Here is an 18,742-nt window from a genome sequence, read left to right as displayed (position 1 = left end):
CTCATACACATATAGACTGTATACAATGGGAAAATACGCACATTCATTGATCGATTAAAAATAAAATACATTTATAAACCAAAAACGCTCAGTCCTTTATCTAGCAGTAACAGTTATGTGTGATTTGTATTAAGGTGTGTGCAATAACTTTTAGAAATGGATACTTGCGACAACATTCGAGTAAGAGTAGACCCAATGTGCAATGTAAGTTATTACCAATTACTTTTACCATAACCCAAACAAGTGTCAGTTAATAAAGTGCTAAAAGTATTGCACGTTAGATACATTATTATAACAGCAATAGGATGTTATTTGGTTTGCCAAACATGCACACAGCACCCTTGTTGAAATACTCACGACACAGAAAAATACACACAAAGGCCTACTACTTAACAACATAATCAATACTATATGTTACAGTAATGTGAGGAAATACATGCATACTAGTGAAATAACAACGAACAAACTAACAATACATATCAATATTTCCCGACAAAAACAGTATACTGTGCTTATTACAGCATAGTCCATGTTGTTCCTTAGTCATAGCCACGATCACGTGACCCTCTGTATATAAACACTGGCTGGCTACAGCTGTTTACTCGCTGTTGAACTCGTCTGGTAAAATCTGCTGCATCCCATCTCCAAATGGCGACAGACATGGAAAGATTTGTTTTTTTCGAGGAAACATTTTACGACCAGTATGACTATTACAATCTGCTCGAGTTCTCGTGCCATGCGTGTGGCAAAGGGAGAACCAAGAGAGAAATCGAGCTGAACACAAACCGCCATTGCCCCGCTGGACACGAGAGGAAGATTGCAGAAAAATTTCATAACACCGAGCTGAAACGCAAGAGAACCAAGAGCTCCTCTTCTTGATGGATTTCCTCGACGTTTACAGGTAACAATGTGCCTTTGTAGTCTGAAAAAGTGTTTATTCTTGATGAAAAACACTTATTTATTCAGCAATTTCCTTGTCATGAAAAAAATGACCTTATAGGCTACCAAGATGTTTACATAACAAACAAGATCCTGCAGATTACTGTCATGAATGTGAGCTGAACAAACTGCCTTTGTGTCAGGGCCGTTCTAATCTATGCTTCGGAATTCAAGTTTGCTTTGTTCCACCTATTAGGTCAATCCGATAGATAGAGCCAAAAACAGATACAAAAATGTCCTTTCTGTATGTTTGTGAATGTGCAAAGGCTAGATAACTGTTATGGTGTTTTTGAAACAGTATTGGACATTATTTATATGACATTTTATGGACCAAATTATAAATTGACAAAATAATCTGCAGATGAAAAGACAAATGTTGTTGCAGGATATTATTTGTGATGACCATTTCTTCCAGATCCGGACACGAAGTTGGATTCCTGATGTTGACGATGGCCATGGTTCTCTGCCTTCCCTGTTCCTGACCCAGTGAATGGAGCGCTGTGACTTCGGGAACAATGCCCAGTAATCAGTCACACGAGACAGCTCTCCATACTCTGTAGCAAGAACCTGCTTGTCTCTCGCTGGTGCAAAAATAGTTTGTGTTGAGCAATATAGGTCAGTGGTGTGTGTGCTTGATAAATATATAGATATGTGTAGTCATTTCTGTGGGTGCAGGAGATATGATACAGTATTTGGATTGTGTCTTTTCTTTTGCTCATAACTGAATCCAAATAGACATTATTTGTATTTTAATTAAAACTATTTTAGTCATGTTAAGTAATGTGGATTACACGCTTGCGTCTGTGTTTTCTATAGTTTCTCTACAATCTGAATTTTGAATATATAATTTCTCCCTCCTGTCCATGTCCAGTGTTTTTTTCAGGGGGAATGAGGCCCTGCTCTGTTTACATGTTGTTTCCCAGATGAGTGTCATGCACATCCAGATACCGAGGTCATTAGGTCAAGGGACAGGTCTTTTTTTGTTTAAATACTTAAGCCTGCAGCCTAGAAAGAGATGTATTTTTGCATTCAAAATGTCATGATAGTTATTAATAATATGAAATATTTGGGGTGTCTCTCAGTTTAATTTGAGAAATGTATGAAAACAATGTTGGCCCTATCCAACAAGCCTTGGAAATAAATGTTTTACAAATGAAAGAATGGACAAATCAATTGTTAAATATAATAAATTATTAATTAAAAGGGATGATGAGCATTAATAAATATCAGTGTTTGGGTTTAATCTATGTTGACTCTTGGCTGAAACCCCAGGCGAAGTCACATGCTTTTATTTTGAAGGAATATCTCCCAACCGGAACTTATTTATTTAACTTCCTGGTCAACACCATAGACTGTATTGGTCAACACACATACGATCTTCTAGCACCAATTCGCCAGGATGCAGATATGCAGTGTGTGCAGCGAACATACGCCGAAATACAGATGTCCAGCCTGCAAAATAAGATAGTAAGTAACGTTAACTTAAATAACCATCTGTTAGCTAGCTAGCGTTCAATTAGCTTGTTTGGTTAAAGTGAGAAGACAGTTATAGGGGAAACAGTAGCCAATATTTTATATTGTTAAGGCACAAAACTGAGTATGTAGGTCGGACCTAAATTAAAAAAGTGTATACAAATAGCAGCCGTATCCACCACGTGCTAGTGTTGACATTTAAGCTAAATTAGGATTCAGTTACAGTGCCTTGAAGCATGGCTCGTATTCACTTTAAAACGTGGTAACACCTGTTAACAAAATAAGACAATGCATAAAGAAAAACATGCGCAAATGTAGAGAATATGCCACTAATGCAAAGTATTGTCCCTTAAAGTTACAAGTGAAAATCATTTTCGACATCAACAACACATGGGAGGGACGGCAACCCGCGTAAGTCAAAAACAGTTCGCGTTTTGAAGTCACTGGCTGCTTTTCCGCTGTTTTGAAGGATACATTCATTAACTCTGATTTTATTAGATTAGGAAACTTAACTCTTGTAAACATATGGAATCCCTTTTTTACAATGATAATATAGGCTGATAATAACATGCCTCAGCATTACGTTTGCTTTAATTCTGTTAAATAATAATAATAATTTCTATAAATATAAAATAATCCGTGTTAATCCGCATTATCATCCAATATAAAAAAAATAGTCCTATCATTTTAAAGAGTTATAAAATGCAAAAAACTACATTGATATATATTAATGCAATTATGAATCACTTAAAATATTATTTTATTAATTTCATACTTTTGCAATGTTTCAAACTTTTAAGACATTCAGATTGATGTAGAAAAATGAAATGCTGCAGATTCAGGAAAGAATAAACACAATGGAACACATTTATATACAATTTGTTTATAATATACTATAAAACTGTGTACAGAATGTACTTGTTACCTTGATTCAGTTTTGCACATAGGTAAATATTATGATCATACTTGTGTTTTTAATTCTTGTTTTCTTTCTGTTTCAGTTGTTCACTTGGCTGCTACAAGAACCATAAAGGTATAGGAGCTGGATTTCAGTATGTTAGTGAAGTGCTGTTCAGACAAGCTGTGTTCATTCTCATAGGACGTATTCAAATGCTCATCATTCACTGATCAACCTTCTAACTTTATGTGTCTGCAGACTCTTGCCTTCCTGTCGTTTCTGAAGTTACTGAAGCTAAGGATTCTTTCTACACAGGTATGGCCTTCTCATTCCTGTGAAAGTGTGTCCATATCCGCCCAAAACAGCACAAATCAAATATATCATAAATAGGTGGGGGTGGGCAATTTAGTAAAACTCTAAATTCTGTTATTACAGTGCTTATCGTCTCATGCAGTGTTAAATAGTTTCTTATTTCATCTTTATTTATTTGATAAAAACATGTGTAACAATTCCAGAATTAGGTAAAATTACAAACTACATCCATAGTCCTTATCTGATAATAAACACATAAGTGTGATAATCTATTGTCACCAGGCTGTGCATCCCACTGTTTGTCTTTTTTCAAGTTGTCAAATGATGCTTTACTCTCCCAGCACAAATCAAATATAAAAGAATAGGTAGTGGTGGGCCATTTAGACGGAGTGCTTATGGTCTCAAGCCATTTTAAATTGTTCAACTTATTTAATCAATAGAAACAGTTACTGTATTTAAACAAATAAAGAAAACCTGAGCATTTGACTCTCTTCTTGTTAGTAGTCAAACGTTTTTCTCATTTGAAGTCACAGCAAAGAAAGGCTGTGAGATTGAAATACGCATTTAACTTCACAATTGCTTCCCTGTGTTTGCAGAGAGGACTGAGGAGGATCTTCTGCATGAAGAGGACATCATCGACAAAGTGCCTCTAGAGAAGCTCCAGCTGTTAGGTACTAATCCAACAGAACCTCTCGTCTTCTCTGCATTTATTAGCGGTGTCCCATGTCAAACGTTTCTCCATCTAACACTTGCATTTACTCACGGCCACATACATTTCCAAAAAAGCCTTGGGTAAATCATGTTTTCTTATGTCTCTACAGGTCAGTCCAATGAGATGAGAGATCTTCTTTACAACCCCCACCTGAGACAGCTGCTGCGCTCCATCGACAGCGCAGACGTTAAAGATGAGGCGATGAAGGCGGCCATGCAGGAGCCTCTGTTTGTGGAGTTTTCTGATCAGTGTATGAAGCTAACAGCCAAAGGACGCGATGATTCATAAAATCACCCCTGCTTTAGTTTGTCTCTCACATCATTTTTCATTATATTTTTGTATAAAGTCTTGGAATAAGCACGTGAATCAACTCTTATTTTCTTTTTTTTTTATGAATATAGTGTTTAAATAAATGCTAAAATGTTTTAAAACAATTTCAATTCCTGAGTCTACAAAAAAGGCTTCATAATGTAGTTTGTTGTTGAATTGCTGATCACAAGTAAGCACACATTCAGATGAAAGCAAAATGCATAAAGTTTATTTCAATAAGTCATTTAAATATTCATATTTCAAGTTTTCCACATTGATCCCTTGGTACCACTGGCAAGCAGTATACATATATAAGTAAATCAACAGCTGGAAACAGGTTAAGACATTATTTAGTAATCAAATTAAGATGAAATATAACAAGATATCCTTTTAGCCAAAAGCTTAAAAGGATATTAAACATCAATGTCAGTTCCATGAATACAATTTTGTCACGTTATTATAAAATATATTTTGAAAAAGAATATAGCAAAACTTGATGGCACTTATGTTTATTCTCCGACACAAAACATTAGAGTACAAAGACTTTGGTATTTTTCTGCAGCAAATCCACAGTGTTTTGGCCAGACATTTGGCAGATGTGCGAATAAGAAAGACCCTTGTCGAACAAAAAGCAGCATTTTGAATAAACCTGGGTTTATTCTTTCCCTGTATCACATAAGTGACGTTTCTGCTTGGTCATTAATTGTGTGTCTCTAGCTGCATATTAGCAGATGTGTAGTTTTAATGTGCAAGATGTGCTTTACGTGTGCAATACTTTACTTTTTTAAAGCATAATTTACTTTCAAAATAAATGCTGGTTCTAATAACCGGATAATCTGTGCATCCGACCTGTGTTTATACACCCAAAATAAATCTATAAAAATCACACAATCACCCTTAAATAAATAAGCACATTTATGATTTGAGTGTTGATTATAAGAAAGGCACTTGTCAAAGGCCAAATACTTCAATCAGCAGTCAGATGTTCTGAAGAGGCATCAAGGAGACAAAAACCTGAAGTCTGGTTTTTTGAAAGGTTTTAAGTTTGTGCTATGTATTTACAGTTCTCCAGGCAAGGACATATTGGTAGGTATTGGCAGCTGTGTATAACACAGAGAGAGATCAACTTTGGCATCATTTAAAAAAAGATGAAGCTGAAAATGGTCCCTTTAAACACATTTGAACACAATGCCAGAATAAAATGTCAGGTTTGTTCCCTCTGTGTCACATTATGGAAGAGCAGATGCTTCACTGCAAAAGCACCTCTGTGCCAGATTATCCTTAATCTGTGTGCAAGTAATCAGACATTAGTGTTCAGCGAAAGGAGGAGCTCTTACAATGTTTTCTCGAGCAGGATGGCGTTGAACCCGCTCATGTCGCTCTTCATGTCGGGCTTCCTGTCAGCGTAGAGGAGTGGAGACCGGCGGTAGTGCAGCTTTACAGATCCCTAAGTAGGAAAGAAGACTTAAATCGTAAGAATCCACCAATATATTAAAAAAACTTGAGATTGGGAAGAATTGGCGTGGGTGTGCCCTCACCTTGGGTTGGGCCCGTATGGAGGCGAGCTCCTGCGAGTACTGGTTGGGCTCCAACTTGTACTCCCCTCTCCTGGAGGGCAGGTTGAGGGAGGCCATCACAGACACCATCTTCTGGAAGCCTGTGGCTGTAAGAGACATGGTGATGGACGGGGCCGAGGCCAGAGCCAGGCCCAGGGGCCAGCCTCGCACTGAGACGGGCTTCTGGATGAAGGAGAGCTGCACGGAGCCCCGCTCCCTGATGATGGCGTTCAATTGTGGCACGTCCGCCTCCAGTAGGTCCTTTGCATCGTCCAGTTCTGTCTCAGCCAAGGCTTTTAATAGTGCCTGCCACATAAAACCATAAATACACATTTGTTTACTTAATGGTGACAATTTACATCAATAATCATTGTGAATGTAATCTAATAGGCTTTTTGAGGTTCCTGTTTAGATTTAGTCATGCGCTTCTATAACAGCCGCAGACTTCGGAAGCCTTGAGAGGAAAAAAGTCAGATCTACATTTTCATGATGTAACAGAATGTTCACATCTAACGCTGTCATCACGCTGCTAAGAAGGCTTGTAAGCCAATAATATAACAACGTGGGTTTCACATGGTATATGTCATCAGCGATCAAAAGTCTTAGTTGTTGCCTGTTAGTGTGAAAAATACTAATAGGCATTTGTATTTTGAGGAGAGATAAATAAAATACATGGGTGGTGTTGAAATAAAGAAATGCATGACAAACTAGAAATAAATAATCTGAGGTTTTATTTTATTTATTAAAACATGATTTCTGAATTATTGGCATGAAGTCGGAACATTTTCTGACACTAAGCTAAAGGATTCGACAAGGCAGTTGTTACGAAGAGCCACTGTGGTCACCCTCTGCGTTAAGGTTTCCAGATTAATCAGGAGCGTTATTAGGTAACATTGACAGCCTTAATTCATACAACTTGGAACAAGAAAACACAAGATGTGATATATATTCTTTTCAAATCTCACCCTCCACATCCTCCAGGTGTTCTGGATGACTGCAGCTGCTCTGTTCCACCTCTGGAGCTGCCTCCTCACCAGCCAGGACCGCACCACTGCAGGAGACATAAAACACACACACATCTAACCAAGCCATTCATTCTGCAGGTTTAATCCGTGCATTGTGGGCACAAGAGAACATCTGTCATGAACAGTTCATCAGATGAGATCCTGTTGGCCAGACATTCAGGTCAAAGCCAGCAGACTGGCGTGAGGCCACAGAGATCAACTGATTCCACTCAGGAGCATTCAAATAGTTCACCTGCTTGGATCCGAGTGGCAGACAGCAGGCGGGCGCAGCGTCTGCGGCGCTGGTACCGCAGCCAGCAGCACTGAATGGAGAAGGCACACTGACACAGGACCTTCTTCCTCTGGTACTCCAGAAAATCTAGCTGTGAGACAAAAACCAGGGCAGGTCAGTACTCCAAATACACCAGAGAAATCCCCAATGTATGACCACATTGATAAAAATGCATGACACATTTGACCAAATAAGCAAATTACTTCTTCATGTTATACACCTCTCTAAATGATGTGTGAGGAAGACATCTAAACACTGACCATCAACTGAGTGAGGAAAACTTTAGTCCTCCCGCAGTGAACCCATGAATTGTGTTTTCCACTGTTATCTTTGCACAGGGGGTCGAACGCCTCGTGCTGTGACACGACGCTGAGGAGATTCTCCACCCCGCACCGAAGAATGTAGTCAGCCCCCGCATCTAAGACAGAGGAGTCAGAACACAGTGAACAACACAAGACAGACTTACAGTTAGAGCAGAGCAGCACTACCTGTCTTTGGATTTATTTCCAACACATTGTGTTTGTCAGTGAGTCATCAGAATCAACAGCAGCACTTATAGGATTACTCTGAATTTAAAAAGGGCCATAGAGTTTTTCTCTCCCCTGCCTGAACCGCTTCAGTTTGACTCTTTGTTTACTTCTGTCACATGGTTTGTGATAGGGTAAGGGTCGGGACATGTCTAAGCCTTTGACCAATTACATAATAGCTAACCAATCAGAGCAGACTGGGCTCTGGTTTCAGACAGAGGGTGAAAAGAGGTGCTGTTGCACAGGCAGTATGAGAAAAATAAAGAGCTTTTTGAACATTAAAGCATGGAGACATGACACAGCAAAGGCACAAAATACAAATATGAACCTTAAAAAGGACCATAATAATGAAAATGTCCAATCTGCTTACATTTGGCAGCATTCAATAAGAATTAGCAGGCTCCTTTACCAACATTGCTACAGCTAAGGCTGCATGCATTTGGTCATAAATCAGACTATTGGATTACTTACAATTTAGGTAGGTAAAACCAGGGGATCACCAGAGGTTTTGTAAATGATCCTGAGGAGAACATGAATTTTGCACCAAATTGTATGGCTATCCAAAAGCGTTTAAACATTTGACTAAAATTCTCAGGTGTCCACATCATGGTGGCGCAAAAACAAAGAAAATGGTATAACCAATGTCAGTCCAATAAATCCTTTGAGGATCATGAAAGCAATCCATCCAATAGTTGTTGAAATATTCCAGTTTGGAACAAAGAGCCGGACAGAAAAACATTGTAATCCCTGCAAAAAGCAGCTGATGAAAAGAAGAGTACAAGTACAAGTCCAATCAGGAATCCGTACAGAAACAAGAAGCAACATGCAAAGTGAGCTGTGGCATTCAGAGGGGCAAGCATTTACCTGGAGGGTTCAGAAGAAGTTGCTTATTTTGTTAGATAGTTCCCTTGTTATACACCAAATAGGAAAGTCCCCAGGAGAGTAGAGAACTGAGGGTCTCATTTACTAAGAGGTCTAATGAAGGAAAAGGAGAATAAATCAGTAGACCTAAGGAGAGGAAATACATGCACTCTTTGTCCACAGTTAACATGCAGACATTGAGCTGGAATTGATCCCACAACGAACTGTACTTACCAATAGAATGGATGCCTGACTTGACATGTGAATATTTCGCAATCAGTCCATAACGTTGCATGAAACCTTTGAAGGGAATTCTGTAGAACAGAAATCACAAGTCAACAAAAATTCAAGAGAAACGAAGCAATACATTATCAAACACAAATATTTGTCCTCTTACCTGTAGAGCTATTTATGAGTATAGTTTGTTTTAATGAGAGTTGACGAGTGTTGGAAATATCAAAAGCAATGTCTTTTTCCAGAAGGAGACCTTGTTGTGAGCAGTTTTATGTGGGGACTATTTTCTTTATACCAAATGACACCCCAGAGAAGGAAAAATGTATCATTGACCAATTTTATTAAATAATGATGGAGAAATCAGAAGGTTGTACATCATTTCCACAGATTAGAAAACTGACTGAAGGCGATCTACTGTAACTTTTATGTACACTTTCCCTGGAAAAATGTTTCCCAATTTCAAAATGTTGGCCATTGTTGTGGCGCTGCCAATTCAGTCGTCTGTCCCAGAAAAACTAACTACCTTATCACCGTACAGAAGGAAACCGGCATCTCCTCATGGACGAGGGGAGTACGCTCACACAGGTGCAGTACGGTTGATATCTCCAACACTCAGCAACTCCAATCAAAACACACTAGATTTATAAGTAGCTAAGATAAACAATATGTATTATTGATTAGGGGTAAACTGTGCCTTTTAGATAGTTACAAAATGAACAAAGGTCACCTTATTGGAAAGCCAGCAGCACTTATATGAATAGTCTCCACAATCCCACAGGCTTCCAGCTGCATGATGACCTGAAAGCAGACAGAGAATATCCATTAGAACAGGTATCTCGTGTGAAAGTGCAAAGCATTGCCTCGGATTGTTGCCATGGTGTACCTCCTCCTTTTTGAAGGTCAGCGGCTTGCAGTCAGGGTTGGGTTTGATGCAGCGAGTGTAGTGAGGAGTTGTGGTGTGGAGGATCCTCATCAGGCTCTCCAGAGAGTTCTACCATGAGACATTAAAGGCATCAGTGCCATGACAACACCCTCCCAGAGAGAGCTCTACAGACAAGCTAAACAACCCTTGTAATAAAAGCTTTAATTGGCTCCCACCTTGAACTTGGAGACCACAGTGACTTTACTGAGCCCCTTGCTGGTAGGAATCTCAGTTTCCTTGTCGGTGAAGATGTGGTGAAGCAGAGAGTTTTCAGACTTCTGCAGCAGTTTGATGAGCTCTGGTGGCACCGGGTCCTAAAACACAGAATCCAGCAGAAGATGAATGGATGGGTAGGCCTGTCGCGATAAGCAATTCATTGACTTATCGTACGATAAATAAAAATGAGCTCGATAACTTTTCTGAGCTCGATAAATTGCCGTTTACATGCGTGTTTGTTTACATAAGGATGTGACCAGCATTTTAGCCAGGCACACTGTGTCTGCCGGCCAGGCGCGCCGGGGCTCACACACAGCCAGGTCAGGACACTCCGCGTGCAGCAGTGCAGCCAAATGAATAATATAGAGACAAGCAGGAGACAACGTGTGACTTACTCGAGGGGAATTTGAAGTTAAATGGAATTGGTTGCAAAACCAATATCACATCTCCGGTGTGGGAATATTTTGAATTTAAAGGTCCCATGTCATGGCCATTTCTACTGATCATATTTCCATTGTTGAGGTCTACTAGAAAAGACTTAAATTGTGTAATTTTCCAAAATCACATTGGTTTCTCATACAGCATCTCTGTATAGTATGTGTATTCACCAGTTATTCACTCTGTCCTAAACGGCTTGTTGGAGCTCCTGCCTGTGTGAGCCCAGTGTGCTCTGATTGGTCGGGACGTTGCGAGGCTCGCTGCGAGGCTCATTGCGAGGCTCGTTGCTGCGAGGAGCGGACAGGTTTCCGGGTCGGCGATAGAGCGAGAACAAGCGAAACTCATCCTGAGCACACACAAACACTCACAGCCGAAGTAAAAACAATAAGTGTGGCTTGATATTGATAAGAAAAAGGTTTATAACGCTGTGAGAATGGGATCGCGGAGAGCATTTCTCCGCGATCCCAACTCGTCTATTACCAGCGTTCAGGGAGCTCTATGCAAGTCAATGGGGACTCCCTGTTAGTTAGCAGGGATCCTGGTGTGTGAGGTGCTCCATTTGGGCCAAGTGTTCACACGTCACAGAACCCAGGAAGCAAACAATGGAAGATGAGAAATCTCCAACGAGGCGTTCTGGGGCAGCATAGACAGGTCTTTTCTGTGTTAGAGTTTTACTCGCTACAGGGTGTTCTTTGAGGGTTTGTGACTTTGCAGAAAAACCTTCATAACACACAAGGGGACGGGTAATAACCGGAAAAGCATGACATGGGACCTTTAAGACAAATCAACGAGGCGAACCTACGGACTTGAATGAGCCGTTATGTCGCATTTGTTTTAAAAAGGTAGCAACACGACCAACCTTAAACTGCACCTGAAACACAACCACCCCATTCCGTTTTCCCAGCTGGGAGCAAAAACGGCAGCTGGAGATGGAGAGCCCCCACCTTACCGACAGTTTACAATCAAAGATGCAGTTGCCCGAAAATGCAAACATGTTGGTGTTCCTTGCTCGAAATCTTTGAATTACAGATTTGGATATGGCCTGTTGAGGCATCTGGGTCTTTGTATGGACAGTGGACTGTACACTTGACTGTTGTTTTGCTTTCGAGACAATGTGTGCTCATATATATATATATACAGTGCATGACATTAAGGATTTTGGGAGATGGCCCTGTGGGCCATCTAAGCTAATTTACAGATGGCCCTGAGCCCAATAGAGATTGCCCTGAAAAATGCACGCGGACGAAATGACGTACGAAGGGTTTGGGGGGCCTCCCCCTAGAACATTTAGATTGTTGCAGGTCTTAGATGCCGTCTGGTTCTCTAGACTGAATTATAAGATGAACCACCACAATATTATATTGTACAATTTCTTCATTTCACTTGTTTGTTTGTTCTTGTTTGTGTTTGCTCGCTTGCATGCCCTGCATAGCTATAAGAAATACTTAAGTTGTTGGTCAAGACACTTTCCATCTGATGAAGGCAAATGCCTTCCCAGATGTAAAAAAGTAGAAAACATTACATTCAGTTATAACTGCCAAAACAAAAAAAATGTTTGTAATGTTATCTACTGTGAGTTGGTCGAACGAATGCCTCCTCATCCGGAAGCTGACCGAGCAGACCCGAGCAGCAGTCGAGAGGAGCCGAGCGCATCCGCGAAGCACACAAAATGGCGACGTCAGAGTTCCCGTTAGCCGGCAAATCTAAATCTCTTCGGTCAAAGCGTCCGGTCAAAAATAATTTCCCTTTAGCGCAATACCGCTTCAGTTGCGCCACTTATGTGACAGACAAGAAAGTATGTGACAGACAAGAAAGTATGTGACAGACATGAATAGTCCATTCTAATGTCTAACACTTAATGTGGAGAAAGAGATGTCCTGTATGGGTTGATTGTGCGTTGATCTGTTGGTAATGCCTCGAGGTTCCGGTGGGCATGTAAACAAATGCATAACGCTGCGCTATACTTTGCGGCCTCACCCAGTTGCATAGCGACGCTTATTGTTTAGGTGTCTTTTAATAAGCAGGTAGTCATATCATTAGCTAGAACTAGCTGGATCTGATCGATATGGACATAAACGTGAGTGAAGTCTAATCTGACGGGAGAGAGAGATCAGCTGCTGCTGACGAGTCGACACGCAGCTCTGCATGATCACATGCAGCGGTGAGCGGACAAAACACACACTTCAGGTTAGAATATCACACGTAGCTATTTTAATTACCTCTCAAACTACCTAAACTAGTTATAGATATGTTTAGTTTTACTGTCGGGTCACTCATTACTGATCCGAGAGCTGCATGATACTGGCATAATAGATTGCCCGATCGGGTAACCAGCAGGTGAGGCTTCATTGCCCGAGCTAAATACTAGATGACCCCGGGCCATCGGGCAGTCCTTAATGTCGAGCCCTGATATATATATATATATATATATATATATATATATATATATATATATATATATATATAGCCACCGTCACCCATCTAGCTATCGCTGTTGAAAGCTTGCTGCTCGTAGACGCCGTGTCCAGGCGTCTCCCCGGCAAACTTTCAAGCGTGGTCTGCTGCAAGCGGGCGGCAGGAGCGGGGCTGTCAGCATCAGCTGTGTGCTTGGCTTGCTGTTTAAAACACCTTTTTTTGTCTCCATATCTCTCGCTAGAATCTCCCACCATCCAAGTAACAACAACAACAACGTCAAGCCTTTGGGCTCTGAAACTACGGGGCGGGCCGAGGACAAATACACATGCGTTAATCGCACGTTAAAATAATTAGTGGCGTTAAAAAATGTTTGCGTTATTAATGCGTTAACTTGACAGCCCTAATATATATAAATATATAGATAGATACAGAGCGCTCTGTTTTCCAGCCTGAGTCTATTTAATTTATTATTTTGGTTGTGTGTGATTTAATTTTTTATAAATTGTATTTATTTGTTTTATTTATTATATATCATTTATATATTTTAATATTATTTCACATTTCATTTGCAATGTTGCTTGTTCAATAAAAAGTTATGTTTGAAAGGATGTACTTGAATTATTATTATCATTATGTCAGTGGTCTAAAAAGGTCTTATTATTAGGACAATATTATCGTTTATCGCAATAATTTCCGGGAAAATGTATCGTCCAACAAAATTCATTATCGTGACAGGCATATGGATGGGATCTGTGGTCAACTTTCCAAACCCTATTTAAATGTTTGTTTTTGTACACACCTTGTTTTTCTCCACCATCCCCTGTATCTGGTAGGCGACTTGGCCAGCGTAATGGGCCACAGTGAAGTGCGGCTGTTTGCTGAACTTGTCCCAGCTGATGTTGGCATTATTGCTGAGTTCCTTCTCCAGACGCACCTTCATTGTCTTTGCGTCTGAGGCACGATTAAGACGACTCTCCTGTAGCAGAATGTAAAAAGTTACATATTACATAGTCAACCTACTTACTTACTATTCCACACTACCCACTGCCTCCGTTTTTACACTTTGTAACTTTGTTTTAGAAATATTATATATAAATCAAATCTTACTAACGTTACGAACATAAGATACATATATTTAATGAGACAAAAAGAAAGTGCAGTCCAGAAAATGACTGCACTGAAACAAAGGTTTAAAGAGCTAAAGGATGTTACTTCTATTTCATTCTATTAAAAACAAATGACATTGGCTTTAATGTGAAAGAGTAAATCCATAAAAACTAGTAAGATCATTTCCAACCATCCTTCTTTCTAGATAATGATTTAAATGAAATTCTGAAATGTGTCCAAAACATGCTGACAATTAAAAAAAAAAAGGAAAACTTGGTGATTTAAGAAGAGGAAGTAATGACTGTTGTTTTATTCACTCTGAACTGTGTCTTTTTATGCAAGCTGTTCTGTTGAAAACTCTGATAGTTTAGAAACAGCTTACCTCGTTCAGAAGAGAAAACACACTGACAGGACTTCCCTCCAGAAGATCCAGACAGCTCTGGTTGTCTTGATATTTGACAAAGGACCACTCCAACCCCTCAGACACGTATTCCTCCTGGAAGAAGGAGAGATTCATATTATTATTCAAGCACAAAATACACAAAGACGTTTTCACATGATGCAAGGTAAAAGTGCTTCTATTTACAGAGACTTCATAATGACTGGAGAAGCCTCCTGAATGTCTGAGGCCTGCACCTAAAGGGCAGTGAAACTACGGACCTCCTGAGATCAGGTGCATGAAACGGAAAACTGAAATCTGTACCTGCTGAGCTCTGAGATAATGAGCCACAAAGTGCTGCTGCAGCTTCTCATTGGCATAGTTGATGCACAGCTGCTCCAGGTTATTGATCTGGAAACACTCAAACCCGTAGACATCTAGAACTCCTGGAGATCACAGCGAGGGGAGGAATTTGTGAGTTTATGAACAGAAACTGGGTATTAACTAGGGATGCTCCGATCGATCGGTCACCGATTGAGATCGGCCGATACTCACTCTCTACCGATCGATCGGTGCTCTCTAAACATGCCGATCGCGAGAGCATGACGCATGACGTAAAATACATGACACTTTTCTCTGTGTGCGGCAAAACAAGCTCGTCAAAATGGCTTCACCGGTCTGGCATTATTTTAAGGTGTCCGAAAAAGACAGTAAAATAGCGATATGCAACGTGTGTGAAGCAGAAATCCTGCAGCTCCGCCCGCCGGACCGGTGAGCGGAGCGAAACACACAAGAGTTAGACCTAACACACTTAGCTATTTTATCTACCTCTGGAACAAGCTAAACTAGTTATTATAAATATATGTATTCTTCACTGTCGGGTCACTCATCATTACTGGATCAGTGAGCTGCATGAGATACTGACAGGCTGTCAGGAGAGAGAGAGGGGGAGAGAGGGGGGAGAGAGAGAGGGAGAGAGGAAAAGAGAGCGCTTCCGCTCATTTCTCCCGTGTTATTATCCAAAGTGAATGTAAACTTGAATAATGTACTTCATTTGAATGTAATAATTATGTTGATTGTTGTTTGTGGAAGCTCCAGTGAATGAGCCCCATTAACTGAGTTTAAACATCACTTTAAATGGAAGATTTAAAGTGATGTTTAAATCTTCCATTTAGGCCCCGCCCACTCGATCGGATATCGGTATCGGCCGATACTGATTCCGGCGATCGGCCCCGAAATTGGCGATCGGAGCATCCCTAGTATTAACATTTACAAATAAATGTATTTATATTCAATAAAGTACGAGACGATAAGGCTTTTACCTATAAAGTTGCACCATGTGGATTTGTCTGCACATATGCTGTTGTTGATGAATGTAACCAGCCATTCAAATAACCTGTTGGTAAAAAAGAGACAATCTCATACTCTTTCTCCAAAGCATAGAAATCCCTATCAATATAAAGAGTGATTAACAGATACATCTTCCTCACTGTTTATTGTAAACAACAGGGCATGATGGTTTCACATTCGAGTGTTTGGTGGAAACGAGGAGTGCTCCAGGACAAAAACAAGTTCCTGCATGACCAGTCCTTTGAAACATTGCTGTGTTATCTGATGTCAGAGTCATTCTTACTGTGCGTAGATGACCTTGGCCAGGCAGTCTCTCCTCATGCTGCACTCGGCCCGGCAGCAGGGCTTGAGGACGCTCTGCTTCCCCGCCTTCAGCGTCCTCACTCTCAGACTCATGAGAAGCTCCTCAGCGGGGACACACAGCAGATCAGCAGCCCTCTGCAAGAAGTCTGAAAAAGAGCAGGAGTGGAAGGCAGACTGGTTACTTCGTATTTTGTATATCGGTTCTGGTTTGTTCAGAGTTATAGTCTACAGAAGCAATGAGAGGCTAGAGAAGAATATAAACTATATTGTTTCATTTACTAAGTCCGATCTAAAATGTGTTTATGACTTAAGAACAGGTAAACAGGGCTTTCCAGTTCAATCGTTCTCATTTCCACATCTGTAAAACAGTAATAGTTTTGCCAGGAACTATTTTTTGCAACAGAGGTGATTGTTGCTGTAATACTCATTTTAGGACATTTGAAATAATTTCCTGGCAAAACTTTTCACCTGTTCTTAGGTCCCAGACCTTTCCTTCAAAAAGAAATCCCTTGAGCATCATACTATATTTATGTCAGCCTAAGATTTTTAGACAATGGACATTTTAAGCACATAATAACTGGAAAAGAACAATAAGATACCTCAAACTAAATCATTTTCAATACCTTTAGATTGCTCATCTAGGTCACAAGGCTGTGATTCATCCATTGAAGAGAAATTCAGATTCCCCAACTGCAGAATCCCTGATAGTATCTGTAATGCATTAAAGAGAAATTAAACTATATTACAAAGAAATAAAGAACATTTAAAAAAATGTAACTGAAAAAGATGATGATGTAACACTGTACTTTAGCCCCACATTTAGCATGCATAAGCAGTTTATAAACAATGAATACATTGTGTGTATTCAACCACACCACAATGTAGTTGTTTGCAGAAATAATAATATAAATGTGTGTTCATTTGATGGTTATAATTGTTAACAAATACCCCACATTCATTTAACATTGAAAATGTCCTTTATCTACTTAGAAATACATTAAAGTGTATTATTAACAAGCCAATAAGTGTTTCCTTTGAGGAGTCCCTTACCCTGAATAACTGCCTCTGCCTCTCTGCTTTGATGCCCAGATGAACCATTGCCTCGACAGTCTCCTGAAAGGAATCCTCTATAAAAAATAACATGAAGAAAAGTTTGTTGTAAGAATCACTAAACATAAACATAAAAAAACATAATAAAAACATATGCAAAGACCAACCCTCGACTGTTTTTTCTGAATTTGGCAGCCACACAAAATGTTTGCCACATGGCATCTTCCACTCCTTCCTCTGCTCATCTGTGGCCCCCTTCAGCATCTGGAAAACAATAATTCTATGATACATATGATTGTGTTAACATTAAATAATCAAGTAATAATCAAGCAGCCCTGTTAACTCACCTGATAGAAGATGTGGAAGTTCCTCTCATTAGCCGGTTGGCAGGCCACCCTGGTCTTCTCCAGCAAGTACGTTTGTACAGACGCCCCCACTAACAGCTGACGCCTTCATATACAAAATAAAAAGTTGGAGAGATTAAACCAACTGAACCAATGATGATGAAAAAGAAAGTGCAGCATGGTCAGTTGTGAGCACCTGTCTAACTGGAGCTGGATGTACTTTCCAAAGCGACTGCTGTTGTTGTTCCTCAGAGTACAGGCATTGCCTACAGCAAGGGAAAAGTGTGGTTATTTACTGACTCAGATTGTTATTATAAGTATCTGACAACATTACAGAGAAATAGTGGCACCAGGCCGAAGTGCTCAAGCTCAAAACTGGTCCAATTTAAAAAACTGTTGTGGCCCATTACTCACTTGGACACAAAAACATGGGTAAAAGGGTTCAAGTTAAACAAATATATTTTCCTTTAATGTGACACCAGGGGGGTGTACTACGAAGCAGGATTTTCTCTTAGCGAGCTGACTTCAGGGACAACTCGGAGTTTCCGGTACTACGAAGCGGGTTCTCTTTTTAGCAGGCTAGATCTCCATGGTAACTTATGCTGTGCGGCTAACCTGGTCCCGACCAGGGGGGTATACTACGAAGCAGGATTTTCGTTTAGCAAGATAACTTCTGGGATTTCCGGTACTACGAAGCTGGTTCACTTTTTAGCGGGCTAGATCTCCATGGTGACTTATCCTGGAACCTAGTCTGTGCTCCGAAGCAGGATAGGTTCCAGGATAAGAGATCAACTCAGCGAAAGCACCACGCCTGCTGACCAATCAGAGCTCAGTGTGCGGAGGAAATACAGGAAAGACGGCCGGCCAAAATCACCGACTGTGTGAACGTGAAAATGAATAGAACATCACCTCCCATCTTCAGAGCAATCTGACTATTATAACTATTAGGCTATGTTAAGAAAGCTTAATTAAATATCTGCCACAACATAAGTAACCGGATCAAAGTAACATTACGTTGCCTACAGTCAGCGGCACTGTGAGTGCAGACGTCGATGTGTCCCATTATCATTCATATCACATCATATCACATCATAATGTATT

The 18,742-nt window shown here is 40.2% G+C and overlaps 2 protein-coding genes across 5 annotated transcripts in view; one reads left to right on the top strand and one right to left on the bottom strand.

Moving 5' to 3' along the window:
• Positions 1 to 1,354: 1,354 nt before the first annotated feature.
• On the top strand, positions 1,355 to 4,700 carry znhit3 (zinc finger, HIT-type containing 3). The gene is made up of 5 exons (XM_034233082.1): positions 1,355 to 2,406; positions 3,414 to 3,445; positions 3,569 to 3,625; positions 4,219 to 4,293; positions 4,444 to 4,700. The coding sequence occupies exons 1-5, from the start codon at positions 2,339 to 2,341 to the stop codon at positions 4,620 to 4,622; spliced, it is 411 nt and encodes a 136-aa protein (XP_034088973.1). The 5' UTR covers positions 1,355 to 2,338; the 3' UTR covers positions 4,623 to 4,700.
• Positions 4,701 to 4,850: 150 nt separating this feature from the next.
• Positions 4,851 to 18,742, bottom strand: part of LOC117557290 (unconventional myosin-XIX) — a 23,870-nt gene continuing 9,978 nt past the window's right edge. For all 4 annotated transcript variants that reach the window (XM_034233075.1, XM_034233077.1, XM_034233076.1 and 1 more), the window contains 19 exons: positions 17,838 to 17,907; positions 17,645 to 17,747; positions 17,465 to 17,561; positions 17,298 to 17,374; positions 16,871 to 16,958; positions 16,228 to 16,393; positions 15,917 to 15,990; positions 14,919 to 15,040; positions 14,598 to 14,711; positions 13,908 to 14,084; positions 10,216 to 10,353; positions 10,001 to 10,108; positions 9,845 to 9,915; positions 9,118 to 9,197; positions 7,756 to 7,913; positions 7,457 to 7,586; positions 7,165 to 7,250; positions 6,182 to 6,505; positions 4,851 to 6,090 (listed from right to left, as the gene is read on the bottom strand). In XM_034233075.1, the coding sequence (XP_034088966.1) occupies positions 5,977 to 6,090; positions 6,182 to 6,505; positions 7,165 to 7,250; positions 7,457 to 7,586; positions 7,756 to 7,913; positions 9,118 to 9,197; positions 9,845 to 9,915; positions 10,001 to 10,108; positions 10,216 to 10,353; positions 13,908 to 14,084; positions 14,598 to 14,711; positions 14,919 to 15,040; positions 15,917 to 15,990; positions 16,228 to 16,393; positions 16,871 to 16,958; positions 17,298 to 17,374; positions 17,465 to 17,561; positions 17,645 to 17,747; positions 17,838 to 17,907 (2,297 nt within the window). In that variant the 3' untranslated portion in view covers positions 4,851 to 5,976. The remainder of the gene's footprint in view (positions 6,091 to 6,181; positions 6,506 to 7,164; positions 7,251 to 7,456; positions 7,587 to 7,755; positions 7,914 to 9,117; positions 9,198 to 9,844; positions 9,916 to 10,000; positions 10,109 to 10,215; positions 10,354 to 13,907; positions 14,085 to 14,597; positions 14,712 to 14,918; positions 15,041 to 15,916; positions 15,991 to 16,227; positions 16,394 to 16,870; positions 16,959 to 17,297; positions 17,375 to 17,464; positions 17,562 to 17,644; positions 17,748 to 17,837; positions 17,908 to 18,742) is intronic.

The sequence above is a fragment of the Gymnodraco acuticeps genome, unplaced genomic scaffold (genome assembly GCF_902827175.1).
Source record: "Gymnodraco acuticeps unplaced genomic scaffold, fGymAcu1.1, whole genome shotgun sequence".
Taxonomy (NCBI): Eukaryota; Metazoa; Chordata; class Actinopteri; order Perciformes; family Bathydraconidae; genus Gymnodraco; species Gymnodraco acuticeps.
The sequence above is the reverse complement of the archived record's forward strand: the minus strand, read 5'-3'. Positions and strand labels throughout refer to the sequence as shown.